The following is a 14,489-nucleotide window of genomic DNA, read 5'->3' as shown; positions in this document are numbered from 1 at the left end:
GGCAGAAACCCTACAAGCCAGAAGAGAGTGGGGGCCAATATTCAACATTCTTAAAGAAAAGAATTTTCAACCCAGAATTTCATATCCAACCAAACTAAGCTTCGTAAGTGAAGGAGAAATAAAATCCTTTACAGAGAAGCAAATGCTGAGAGATTTTGTCACCACCAGGCCTGCCTTACAAGAGCTCCTGAAGGAAGCACTAAACATGGAAAGGAACAACCGGTACCATCCACTGCAAAAACATAACAAATTATAAAGAACATCAACACTATGAAGAAACTGCAACTAACAAGCAAAACCACCAGCTAGCATCATAATGACAGGATCAAGTTCACACAAAACAATATTAAACTTAAATGTAAATGGGCTAACTGCCCCAATTAAAGACACAGACTGGCAAACTGAATAAAGAATCAAGTGTGCTGTATTCAGGAGACCCATCTCACATGCAAAGACACATAGGCTCAAAATAAAGGGATGGAGGAAGATTTACCAAGCAAACGGAAAGGAAAAAAAGCAGGAGTTGCAATCCTAATCTCTGATAAAACAGACTTCAAATCAACAAAGTTCAAAACAGACAAAGAAGGGCATTACATAATGGTAAAGGGATCAATGCAACAGGAAGAGCTAACTGTCCTAAATATACATGTGGCCAATACAGGAGCACCCAGATTCATAAAGCAAGTTCTTAGAGACCTACAAAGAGACTTAGACTCCCACACAATAGTAGTGGGAGATTTTAACACCCCACTGTCAATATTAGACAGATCAATGAGACAGAAAATTAACAAGGATATTTAGGACTTGAACTCAGCTCCGGACCAAGCAGACCTAATAGACATCTACAGAACTCTCCACCCCTAATCAAGAGAGTTGACATTCTTCTCAGCACCACATCACGCTTATTCTAAAACTGACCACATAATTGGAAGTAAAACACTCCTCAACATATGCAAAAGAACAGAAATCATAACAAACAGTTTCTCAGATCACAGTGCAATCAAATTCAAACTCAGGATTAAGAAACTCACTCAAAACCACACAACTACATGGAAGCTGAACAACCAGCTCCTGAATGCCTACTGGGTAAATAACAAAATGAAGACAGAAAAAAGATGTTCTTTGAAACCAATGAGAACGAAGACACAACGTACCAGAATCTCTGGGGCACATTTAAAGCAGCGTGTAGAGGGAAATTTATACCACTAAATGCTCACCAGAGAAAGCAGCAAAGATCTAAAATCGACAACATAACTTCAAAATTAGAATAACTAGAGAAGTAACAGCAAAAAAATTCAAAATCTAGCAGAAGACAAGAAATAACCAAGATCAGAGCAGAACTGAAGGAGACAGAGATACAAAAAACCCTTCAAAAAAAAAAAAAAAAAAAATCAATGAATCCAGGAGCTGGGTTTTTGAAAAGGTCAACAAAATAGATAGACTGCTAGCCAGACTAATAGAGAAGAACCAAATAGATGCAATAAAAAATGTTATAGGGGATATCACTGCTTATCCCACAGAAATACAAACTACCATCAGAGAATACTATAAACACCCCTACACAAATAAACTAGAAAATCTAGAAGAAATTGATAAATTCCTGAACACATACACCCTCTCAAGACTAAACCAGGAAAAGGTTGAATCCCTGAATAGACCAATAACAAGTTCTGAAATTGAGGCAGTAATTAATAGCCTACCAACCAAAAAAAGTTCAGGACCAGACAGATTCACAGCCAAATTCTATCAGAGGTACAAAGAGGAGCTGGTACCATTTCTTCTGAAACTATTCCAATTAACAGAAAAAGAGGAAATCCTCCCTAACTCATTTTATGAGGCCAGCATCATCCTGATCCAAAACCTGGCAGAGACACAAAAAAAGAAAATTTCAGGCCAATATCCCTGATGAACACCGATGTGAAAATTCTCAGTAAAATACTGGCAACCTGAACAGCACATCAAAAAGCTTACCCACCACGACCAAGTTGGCTTAATCCCTGGGGTGCAAGGCTGGTTCAACATAAGCAAAACCAATAAAGGTAATCCATCACATAAACAGAACCAATGACAAAAGCCACAGCATTATCTCAATAGATGCAGAAAAGGCCGTTGACAAAATTGAACACCCCTTCTGTCAATAAACTAGGTATTAATGGAACATATTTCAAAATAATAAGAGCTATTTATGACAAACCCACAGCCAATATCATACTGAATGGGCAAAAACTAGAAGCATTCCCTTTGAAAACTGGCACAAGACAAGGATGCCCTGTCTCACCACTCCTATTCAACATAGTATTGGAAATTCTGGCCAGGACAATCAGGAAACAGAAAGAAATAAAGGGTATTCAAACAGGAAAAGAGGAAGTCAAATTGTCTCTGTTTGCAGATGACACAATGGTTTATTTAGAAAACCCCACTGACTCAGCCCAAAATCTCCTTAAGCTGCTGCTAAGCAACTTCAACAAAAGACTCAGTATACAGGGCGGTGGCGGGCGCGTAGTCCCCAGCTACTCGGGAAAGGATGAGGCAGGAGAATGGCGTTAACCCGGGAGGCGAGCTTGAGTGTAGATGAGATCTGGCCACGGCACTCCGTTCCCGGGCGGACAGAGCGAGGACTCCGCCCCAAAAAAAAAAAAAAAAAAAAAAAAAGAACTCAGTATACAAAATCAATGTGCAAAACTCACAAGCATTCCTATACACCAGTAACAGACAGCCAAATCATGAGTAACTCCCATTCACAATTGCTACAGAGAGAACAAAACACCTAGGAATCCGACTTACAAGGGATGTGAAGGACCTCTTCAAGGAGAACTACAAACCACTGCTCAAGGAAATAAGAGAGGGCACAAACAAATGGAAAAACATTCCATGCTCATGGATAGGAAGAATCAGTATCATGAAAATGGCCATACTGCCCAAAGTAATTTACAGATTCAATGCTATCTGCTATCCCCAAGCTACCACTGACTTTCTTCATAGAACTGGAAAAAACTACTTTCAACTTCATATGGAACCAAAAAAGAGCCTGAATAGCCAAGACAATCCTGGGCAAGAAGAACAAAGCTAAAGGCATCACACTACGTGACATCAAACTATACTACAAGGCTACAGTAACCAAAACAATATGGTACTAGTACCAAAACAGATATATAGACCAACAGAAAAGAAGAGAAGCCTCAGAAATAACACCACACATCTACAACCATCTGATCTTTGACAAACCTGACACAAGCAATGCAGAAAAGACTCCCTATTTAATAAATGGTGTTGGGAAAACTGGCTAGCCATATGCAGAAAACTGAAACTGGACCCCTTCCTTACACCTTATACAAAAATTAACTCAAGATGGATCAAAGACTTAAAAGTATGACCTAGGACCATAAACATCCTAGAGAAAACTTGGGGAATACCATTCAGGACATATGCATGAGCGAAGACTTCATGACTAAAACACCAAAAGCAATGGCAACAAAAGCCAAAATTGACACATGGGATCTAATTAAACTAAAGAGCTTCTGCTCAGCAAAAGAAACTATCATCAGAGTGAACAGGCAGCCTACAGAATGGGAGAAGTTTTGCAGTCTATCCATCTTACAAAGGGCTAATATCCAGAATCTACAAGGAACTTAAACAAATTTACAAGAAAAAAAGATCCCATCAAAAAGTGGGCAAAGGATATGAACAGACACTTTTCAAAAGAAGACATTTATGCAGCCAGCAAACATATGGAAAAAAGCTCATCATCCTGGTCATTACAGAAATGCAAATCAAAACCACAATGAGATACCATCTCACACCAGTTAGAATGGCGATCATTAAAAAGTCAGAAAACAACTGATGCTGGAGAGGATGTGGAGAAATAGGAACGCTTTTATACTGCTGGTGGGAGCGTAAATTAGTTCAACCATTGTAGAAGACAGTGTGGCGATTCCTCAAAGATCTAGAACTAGAAATACCATTTGACTCAGCAATCTCATTATTGGGTATAAACCCAAAGAACTACAAATCATTCTACTATAAAGACACATGCACACATATGTTTACTGCGGCACTATTCACAATAGCAAAGACTTGGAAACAACTCAAATGTCCATCAATAGACTGGATAAAGAAAATGGGCACATAATACAACACGGAATACCATGCAGCCATAAAAAAGGATGAGTTCATGTTCTTCGCAGGGACATGGATGAAGGTGGAAACCATCATTCTCAGCAAACTACCACAAGAGCAGAAAACCAAACACACCACAAGAGCAGAAAACCAAACACCACATGTTCTCACTCGTAAGTGGGAGTTGAACAATGAGAACACATGGACATACAGAGGGGAACATCACACTCCAGGGCCTGTCAGGGGCTGGGGGGCTAGGCGAGGGATAACATTAGGAGAAATATCTAATGTAGGTGATGGGTTGATGCATGCAGCAAACTACCATGGCACATGTATAACTGTGTAACAAAACTGCACGTTCTGCACATGTACCCCAGAACTTAAAATAATAATTAAAAAAATAATGATAATAATGAGCAAAAAACAAAAACAAAAACAAAAACAAAAACCAAAAACCAAGCTAGTCTTTCTCTGCTCTCTCCAGCCCTTTCTCACATCTGCCTACCATGGTCATCCCCTAGAAGCTTCATTTGGTGAGTATAATAAACCTTTTCATCCTGCTGGTGTGTGTCCATGTGTGACATCAACAGTCTTGATATCTGAACCAAATTTTGGGCGGGGCTCCATCTCATCTCAGCAGGATTGACACCACCATGGAAGCAGAGAGAAGGCATTTTCCAGCCCTGCCAGTTAGATTGGGCAAAGGCTCGCTTTACAACAGAGCTTCCCAGTGGAGGGAAGACAGAGAATGCAAGGCTGAAGAGCAGTCAGCGAATTTCTTCCCATTGCTGTAGGAAAACGATACCGGCAGAGAGAGAGAATAAGCCAATACACAGGGAAGCAGAAATAAGAGACAGAAGACTCCTGGTGGTGTTAGAGCAAGTGAATGCTGTTGCTCCCAGGTGTCAGCTGCAGCTCTGACTTTCCTGCAGATACATTACGGTTCTCAGTCTTCCAACATATTCTCGTTTTTGCCTGAATTAGTTTCAGATTTCTGTCACTTAAAATCGAACTACAGCCTTGACAAAAACAGAGGGAGATTAAAAGCACTCCATAATTACTATTAATTTTCTTACAATGTCAATAATGGTACTGTAGTTATGCAGAATGTCCTTATACAGTTGACTCCTGAATATGGGTTTGAACTGTGAGAGTCCACACAGATTTTCTTCCGCCTCCTGACACCTGTGACAGCAAGACCATCACTTCCTCTTCAGCCTACTCAATGTGAAGACGAGGTGAAGACCTTTATGATGATCCACTTTCACTTAATGAATGAGAATTTCCTTATGGTTTTCTTAACATTTTTCCTTTAGCTTCCTTTATGGTAAAAATACAGTACATATAATACCTATAACATACAAAATATATGTTAATTGACTGCTTATATTATCAGTAAGGCTTCTGGTCAAAAGTAGGCTGTTAGTAGTTAAGTTTTTGGGGAGTCAAAAGTTATATGTGAATTTTCAACTACGCAATGGTGGGGAGCCCATGCCCCTAACCTGCCATGTTGTGAAAGGATCGACTGTATGGCAGTGCGTGCTAAAGAATTAGGAATGAAAGGTCATGAGGTCTGCTGCTTTCAAATGATTCAAAAACAAAAGTATAAAGTAAATATGCAAAAATGGTAAAACCCCTGAGTTTATGTTAAAAGCACATACATTATTTGTTCTTTCCACTTTCCTGTATGTATGAAAACTTCCATAAAAAACTATCTTTAGAGGGGAGTCTCAAGGTATTAATAACACGCCCAGCCCTTAGGAAGATCAGTGCTTTCAGGAAACGACATGTAGTTCTCTACAGGTGTGGAGGACATATAAGGAAGGTAAAAAGGCAGGTTTTATAATAAGAAATTTAGCATTTATCCTGAAAGCAAATAGGAAATCATTAAAGGAATTTTTGCGGGGAGGAAGTGGGGAAAATGACATGATCAGATTTTGACGTGAAAAATATTTCCCTGTTGACAGCACGAATCCTGAACTAGAAAGTGGCAGGCACATGGTAACAGTCCAGATGAGAAATGATGCGAACCTGAATTAAGAGGAGAGGCGTAAGTAGTGAGGATCAGAGAAGAATAGACATGAAAAATTCATAGGTTTCCTCCCTGGAATGGATTTGACAGGGAAGGGGATGGAGTGCTGTAAGGGAAAGGGAAGAACCAAGGAAGCCTGAAGATTGTGGCCTTGGTGACTATGGTACCGTTCATGGACTGGAGATACAGAAGAGCAAGACATGGTGAGTTTAGGGTGGTGTTGGAGACACATGGTGAGTGAGGGGTATGACAAGAGCTTGGGAGATTACAGGCATATGCCAAAGGCATGGAAGAGCCCACCCAGTAAGGAAGTGCAGAGTTGGCTGAAATGAGGTGAGGAAAGAAACGCAGTTGCACGCAGCCGCAATTTGGGGATACGCAGAGGAACATAAACCCTTGAAAGATAATTTTAAAAATAGCCGCAGGCACAGGAGGAAAACATGGACAGTGGTTCACAAGGGTACAGGAAGGGAAAGATCTGAGAGGGAGGAAGAGGTCAGCGGTGCCAGGTACCATGCACTCTCCAATAGATCAAAGTGTCACCAAACAAAAAGACCTAAAGTAGGGCAGTTCCAGGGTTGATTAATTTAGCAGTTCAACAACATTATGAAAGACGCGGGTTCTTTCCATCCTTCCACTCTGTTAGACAAAATGCCTGTCTTTGGCGACTGCATGGTATCAGCTAGAACACCTCACTGATTGCAAGAAGACTGCCATAGTACCCAAGGCACTGCTGCAGACAGTTATCTAGCATAAAAGATGGGTATTTCTTTCTTGTGACTTTTTTTTTTTTTTTTTTTTTGAGACAGGGTCTGGCTCTGTTGCCCAGGCTGGAGTGCAGTGGTGTGATCTCAACTCACTGCAACCTCTGCCTCCTGAACAGCCTCCTGAATAGCTGGGACTACAGGTGCATACCACCATACCCAGAAACTTTTAAAAAATTTTTTGTAGGGATTGGGTTTCACTATGTTGCCCAGGCTGGTCTCAAACTCTTGAGCTCAAGCAATCCTCCCACCTCGACATTCCATAGGGTTGGGATTACCGGCGTGAGCCATGGCATCTGGCTGTGACTTTTTGGAGTTAAAAAAAAAATCCTTCCCCAGAAACACCTCAGTTGACCTGACCTCATATTATAGAGTAAAACTGGGTCACATTCACCCTTGAACAGACCACAAGCAAGAAGAATGGAATTATTACAACTGTCTTGATTAATCAAGATTTACCCCTGAGCTAGGGACAGGGTGCCAGGCCTGAAGGCTGGATAACTGGGGGCGGGGGGAGGGAAAAAGGTGGGGGTAGATGTTGAACAGGTAACTAACTGGTATTAAGAGGGGCCATTCTGTATTATGGTATTCTAATCTTTTTTCACTTAGTAACATTCATGTTAAAAAGAACAGAGATTTGTGGGGGCAAAAATAAATGTAGTTAGTGCAGGAAAAAACTTGAATCAACAAGTTGTATGCTTCTGAGAGTGGAAAAAACATACAATAACTTTAAAAGAGGATATATTCTAAAATATCTGATTTCCTTTAGCAGTCACTTTCTGAAGACATTGATAATTTACTTTCTGCAGTGAAAATGTATAAATTTCATTTTCTTTGTCCCAAGACTACTTTCAAGTTTCATAAAAAGAACCTTAACTTGGCCGGGCACGGTGGCTCACGCCTGTAATCCCAGAACTTTGGGAGGCCGAGGCGGGCGGATCACGAGGTCAGGAGATCGAGACCATCCTGGCTAACATGGTGAGAACCCATCTCTACTAAAAATACAAAAAATTAGCTGGGCGTGGTGGCGGGCGCCTGTGGTCCCAGCTACTCGGGAGGCTGAGGCAGGAGAATGGTGTGAACCCAGGAGGAGGAGCTTGCAGTGAGCCAAGATCGCACCACTGCACTCCAGCCTGGGCAACAGAACGAGACTCCGTCTCAATTAAAAAAAAAAAAAAGAATCTTAACTTAAAATTGCTAAGCAAATTCTTCCAACTACATCTCTCTTAATTTTCTAGTCAGAAGTTCTAAATTTAGGAAACTCTTTGTTTGTATCTATGGGGTAGCTTTGTGATATCAACTTGGCTGGGCTGAACTACAGTCCCCAGAATTCTCTTTCTAGTATGTTTTTGGTTAGGGTGAGTTACAAGTCCTATTATCTCCTTTGAGCCAGAAGAGAAAAGGAAGACAGAAGCTATTTTGTAGCATAATATACCTTTTCCAATTATTCAAACACTAACCTAAGTGCTGCTGGGAGAGATTTTGCAAACATAATTAAAGTCCCTAATAGGTTGATCTTAAGTTAATAAAAATGATTATTCTAGGTGAGTCTCTCTTAGTCACTGGGAAGCCCTTTCAAAGAAAGCTTAGGCCCTGTCTCAGTCAAGAGGCTTCAAACAGCAGCTAGACCTGCAGTTTCTCTCCTTTCCTCAGGATCTTCCCTGGATACTATCTGTGGACAAGAAGCTTCAGAGTGTGCCCTTTGGGTTCCAGCCCGCTATCTTCCTTCCTGACTGCCTGGCCCTGTGGGCTTTGAGCTTGCTTAACCAGCTCTCTCAACTGTATAAGCCAATTCCTTATTATAAATCCATGTGCGTGTACATATACATACACATTCATTTAAAATCTGACTGGTTCTGCCTCTCTGATTGAACGCTTATACACGTTGGTTCACACCTGCCCCAACCCCTACACCTACAGATCCACTTCTACACTTGTGAAACATAAACTCCACTAGGTGTTCTCTGACTTGATACAGGAAAGTTTTAAATAATAGAATGGTAGCTCAGTCCTTTTGGGCTGCTATAGCAGAATAGATGACAAAGTTATTTTCCATAAATCTAGAGGCTGGGAAATCTGAGATCGTGGCGTCGGCTTGGTTGGGTTCTGGTGTGGAGCCTTCTTTCTGGGTCCTCACATGGTAGAAGGGGGACAGTAGCTCTATGGGGCCTCTCTTACAAGGCCACTCATCCCATTTGTGAGATTAGGTCTGCGCTCCGGACCTAAACACCTCCTAAGGCTCCGCCTCTGAACACCATCACATCAGAGATTAGGTTTCAACATACGAATTTTGGGAGGACACAAACACTCAGACCGTCGCAGTTTTCTTGTTTGTTTCCACTATTTTGGAGCAGCATGTAAATGTGCTGCTTCGGGGAACAGTCTTACATAACTACACTCCTTTGCTATGCTTCAAATAAATTTTCTTTACTGTGTCACCTGACCCTTGCTTGTACTGGAGTTCATCTCTCCATTCATGCTTCTTCCAAAATTTCTCTCAGCTCATGAGATTTCAGGTTCTCTATGACTAGTAACAGTCTCTACGAGAAATCGCATTTATTTCCTCACTGGTCACAGACTAATTCTTTTATTTCTTTAAGTTGCTCCTTGTTCATGACACCAAACTGTTCTGAGGCTAAAGGTTAACTTAAAACTTTAATATTCTGTATATCCTTTCATTAAGACTCTCTCTTGAGGAAAAGCAAATAGTCATGGTTGTGTTTAAATCATCAGTTTCGGCACTGATCACAAAATACAAAGTTTAAAACAATTAAAAATAAGTGAATTTAACAAATATACCCATATATTTTGATGCTTTTAATACTATAAAATAACATAAGACAAGATTCAATGGAATTTTTTAAAGTATGCACAATATATTAAGTTTAAAAAGCAGGTTATAAAAATGGTATATTGAGATAATATAATTTTTATAACTCAACAAATAAATACAGATGTTCCCCATTTTTTGTAGGTATTTTTGGTCTCAATTTCCTTTACTTTGATCTTATTTCCTTCCACTAATTTTGAGGCTTTGGTTTGTTCTTTTCTAGTTCTTTAAGATGTATCATGGCGGGCGCGGTGGCTCACGCCTGTAATCCCAGCACTTTGGGAGGCCGAGGCGGGCGGATCACGAGGTCAGGAGATCGAGACCATCCTGGCTAACACGGTGAAACCTCGTCTCTACTAAAAAAATACAAAAAACTAGACGGGCAAGGTGGCGGGCGCCTGTAGTCCCAGCTACTCGGGAGGCTGAGGCAGGAGAATGGCGGGAACCCAGGAGGCGGAGCTGGCAGTGAGCGGAGATCGCGCCACTGCACTCCAGCCTGGGCCACAGAGCGAGACTCCCTCTCCAAAAAAAAAAAAAAAGGTGTATCATTAGGTTATTTGAAACCTTTCTAGTTTTTTGATGTAGGATTTATTATTCTATAAATTCGCCTCTTAATATTGCTTTTGCTATGCCCCATAGGTTTCAGTATGGTGTATTTCTATTTTCATTTGTCTCAAGAAATATTTTAGTTTACCATTTAATGTCTTCCTTCACCCATTGGTCATTCAGGAACATGTTGTTTGATTTTCATGTATTTGTAGTTTTGAATGTTCCTCTTGTTACTGATTTCTAGTTTTAAATTCCACTGTGGTCAGATAAGATAGTGGATAAAATTAATTAGAAAATTTTTTTTGAGATTTGTTTTGTGTACTAACATATGATCAATCCTGAAGAATGCTTCATGTGTTGATGAAAGAAATGGTATCCTGCAGCTGTTTGGTGAAATGTTCTGTAAGTGTCTGTTAGGTCCATTTGGTTGATGGTGTAGTTTAAATCCAATGCTTCTTTATTGATTTTCTGTCTAGATGACCTGTCCAATGCTGAGAGTGGGCTGTTGAAATCCCCCGTTCTATTACTGTACTGTGGTCTATCTCTCCCTTTAGATCTAATAGTTGCTTTGTATTTCTCGGTGCTCTAGTGTTGGGTGCACATATATTTCCAACTGTTATATTATCTTGCTTAACTGATCCTTTGATCTTATAATGTCCTTCTTTGTTGCTTTTTACAGCTTTTCACTTGATGCCTGTTTGGCCTGATATAACTAATGCCACTCTTGCTGGCTTTTGGTTTCCATCTGGATGGATTATCTTTTTCTATCCCTTCACTATCAGTCTGTATGACTTTACAGGTGAGGTGAGTTTCTTACAGGCAGTATATAGTTGAGTGTATTATCCATTCAGCCAGTCCATATTTTTTAAATGGTGGAACTGAACCCATTTACATTCAAGGTTATTGATAGGTAAAGACCTGTTCCTGTCATATTGTTCTCTGGATGTTTTATCTTTTGTTCTGTACTTCCTTTCTTATGGGTTTTCTGTGTTTGGGTGTTCTCCACATTGATACAGTTTGACTCTTTTTCCTTTCTTTGTGTTTGGACTCTACCAGTGAATTTTATAGCTTCACATGTTTCCATAATGGTGGTTATTTTTTAATTTCCAGATTAAGACTCCCTTGAGAATTTCTTGTAAGGCCAGTCTAGCAGTGATGAATTCCCTTCATTTTTGCTTGTTTGTGAAAGATTTTACTCCTTTTTCATTTCTGACATGTAGCTCTGCAGAGTATAGTATTCTTGGCTCACAGGTCCCCCACCCCCACTTTAAGTACTTTTAATATATCATTTCATTCTTTCCCTGCCTGTAAGTTTTCTGCTGAGAAATGTACTGTTAAGTTTAATGGGAATTCCCTTATATGTGACTTGACACTTTTCTCTTGCTGCTTTTAGAACTCTTCGCCTTTAACATCTGGTAATTTGACTATAATGTGCCTCAGAGATAACCTGTTTGGGCTGACTCTAATTGGAATTCTTTGAGTTTATTGGACCTGGATGTCCATCTCGAATTTCAAGACGGGAAGTTTTCAGCTGCTATTTCATTAAGTATATTTTCTACACTTTTCTCCTTTCTCTTCTCCTTCTGGAATGATCACATTGCTCACTTCATGGTATACAATAATACATCCTGTAGGCTTTCTTCACCCTTTCTTCTTTTTTTGTCTGCCTGTGTTATTTCAAAAGATCTGTCTTCAAGTTCAGAAATTCCTTCTTCTGCTTGGTTTAGTCTGTTGTTGAAGCTCTTGATTGTATTTTTTATTTCACTCATTGAATTCTTCCGCTGTAGGATTTGTTTGGTTCTTTTTTATGTTACCTATCTCTTTGTAAAATTTCTTATTCAAATCATAAATTGTTTTCTTGATTTTGCTGAACTGTGTATATCTCATTGAGATTCTTTAAGATTATTTTGAATTCTTTCTCTGGCATTTAGTATATTTTCTTATGACTGGGGTCTGTTACTGAGAATTACTGTTTTCCTTTGGAGGTGTCATATTTCCTTTTCTACATTTGATGTGTCCCCATGTTGATTTCTATACATCAGTAGAAAAGTCATTTCTTCCAATTTTATGGAGTACATTTCACAGGGAAAGGCTTATTTGTATAAATGGGTCTTGGAGTGTCAGATTGATGGGGTGCATTGGCTTTGGTGCATCTGTGTCTAGGTGGGCACTGTAGTGTAGTCTGTGTACTTTCCTCAGTTGTGAGTCACACTTGACGTGTGCAAGTATCTCAGTAGCCTAGGCTGAGAGAGTCTGTGGTGGCGTGGTGCAGCTTTGTTGAGGGTGGGCTCACAAGGCTTTCTCCGGTCAGGGATGTGTGCATCCATACAGTGGGTTAGACAGCTTGGAATCTAGCCAACTTAGGGTCTGGCTCTACACCACAGGGCTGTTACTCTGGGCAGGAGCACAAGCACGTGTTTAGTTCAATAGCATGGGGGTATGCCTGCCAGGAGTAGCCCAAAGGGCTGTTTCTCAGGCCTAGCTATCTGTGAAACTGCTTTGTGATGTGTGGATTTATGTCACAGAGTTAAAATTTTCTTTTGACTCAGCAGGATGAAAAAACTCTTTTTGGAGAATCTGTGAAGGGACATTTGGGAGCCCACTGAGGTTGCTCAGCTGAACTGGGAGTGTGTTTGCCAGGGATGGCCCACAGCGCTGTCTTCCAGGCTTGGGATGCAGTCTCATGGCTTCTCAGACGGCTTGGGTGTCGTTGGCTTGGGGTGGCCCACGGGGCTGTTTCTCAGGGTTGGGGAGCAGACACATGGGTGTTTAGATGGCTGTGAAGCGTGTCTGCCAGGGGCAGCCTATGGGGCTGTTTCTCAGGTCCAGGACACAGGTGCAAGTCTGCTCAGCTGGCCTGAGGATGTGTCTGCCAGGGGCAGCCTATGGGGCTGTTTCTCAGGTCCAGGATGTGAGCACAAGGCTGCTTGGCTGGCGTGGGGACATGTTTGCTAGGGGTGACCCAAAGGGCTATTTCTTAGGCCTGAGACACAGGCACAGAGCTGCTCAGCTGGTATGGAGGTGTGTCTGCCGGAGGCTGCCCACAGGGCTGGTTTTCAGGCCCTGATTTCAGGTGCAGGGCCATTGGGCAGGCCAAGGAAGTATCTTGGGGGAACACTGTGGGGCACTTTCTTAGGTGCTGAGTGCAGGCATGTAGCTGCTTTGCTGGCCCTTGGCTGTATTAGCTGCTTAGAGGCTAGGGGATCTCTCCTGCTTGGGGGAGGGTGTGCAGTGGTTTGCTTAGCTCATCAAGGCAGTTCTGCGACTGAACCATGTCTGTCTGTGCATTTGCTTTTACTTGCCATTTTGGGTTGGTGATACTACTATTTGGTGATGTGTAAGAGCTTGTATATTAAAAGCACATATATTAAACAAAGAGAATATATTTTATTCACAAGAAGATTTTTAAATAGTAAAAGTAAAAATGAAGTGCTAATCAAAACAGCTAACGGTAAGTTCTTTGCCATTTCCAAAGATTCTCTGAACCAGAGACTACAACATGAGAGTATTTTTCAAGCTTTAAAAACACTGTATGTTAGACTCCTAAAATATTATATGTTAGACTCCTAATAGATACTTGCTTCCCATTTTCAAACTGCATTCAGTATCATTTGTTTTCCTGATGACTAGAACATGTAACTTTCCCATATAGATATAACACAGGCAAAAGACAAGACAAATGCATGTCAGATACATATAATAGTTTAATGGGAAATCCAAAAATTTTAAACTTACTGTTCATGGAAATCCAGCATTGGTGGCTCAAATCGTATGGGCCTGCAATTCCCCCGGTAGAGAGATATACTGTGAATAAAAAGAAAACAACGTAAGAAGCAATTCTTCAAAATAGATGTTTCCCCAAACTGTATCCAGGCAGTTGACTTTGGTCCTAACAATGCATTTTTTAAGAAAAATTGGCTCTAACCATCTATCAGAAATGTTACTTTTTAAATTAGTGGAAACCAATAAAGATTGCATTTTAGAAAATGAAAAAGTGGGAGTATTTTTCTTCTTCAAAGGATATGAAAATAGAAAATGCTCGGGCAGACTGAATGTTGAATTTATTTGGTTGTTATAATTGGTAACGATATACTTTAGTAGGTCACTTGGATTTTTTGATACATGTATGATGAATAAAGAGTTAATACAACAACATACATTTAGCAGACAATATATGAAGGCAAAAATCACAATCATA

General features: G+C 40.5%; 1 protein-coding gene across 3 annotated transcripts in view; it reads right to left on the bottom strand.

Annotated features, from left to right (window-relative positions):
- The window catches only part of TMEM131 (transmembrane protein 131), a 247,756-nt gene that overhangs the window by 121,644 nt on the left and 111,623 nt on the right, over positions 1-14,489 (bottom strand). For all 3 annotated transcript variants that reach the window (XM_030920866.1, XM_030920868.1, XM_030920869.1), the window contains exon 4: positions 14,027-14,095. In XM_030920866.1, the coding sequence (XP_030776726.1) occupies positions 14,027-14,095 (69 nt within the window). The remainder of the gene's footprint in view (positions 1-14,026; positions 14,096-14,489) is intronic.

Source organism: Rhinopithecus roxellana, chromosome 17 (genome assembly GCF_007565055.1).
Source record: "Rhinopithecus roxellana isolate Shanxi Qingling chromosome 17, ASM756505v1, whole genome shotgun sequence".
Taxonomy (NCBI): domain Eukaryota; kingdom Metazoa; phylum Chordata; class Mammalia; order Primates; family Cercopithecidae; genus Rhinopithecus; species Rhinopithecus roxellana.
Note: the sequence above shows the minus strand (reverse complement) of the source record. Positions and strands in the feature narration are given on the sequence as shown.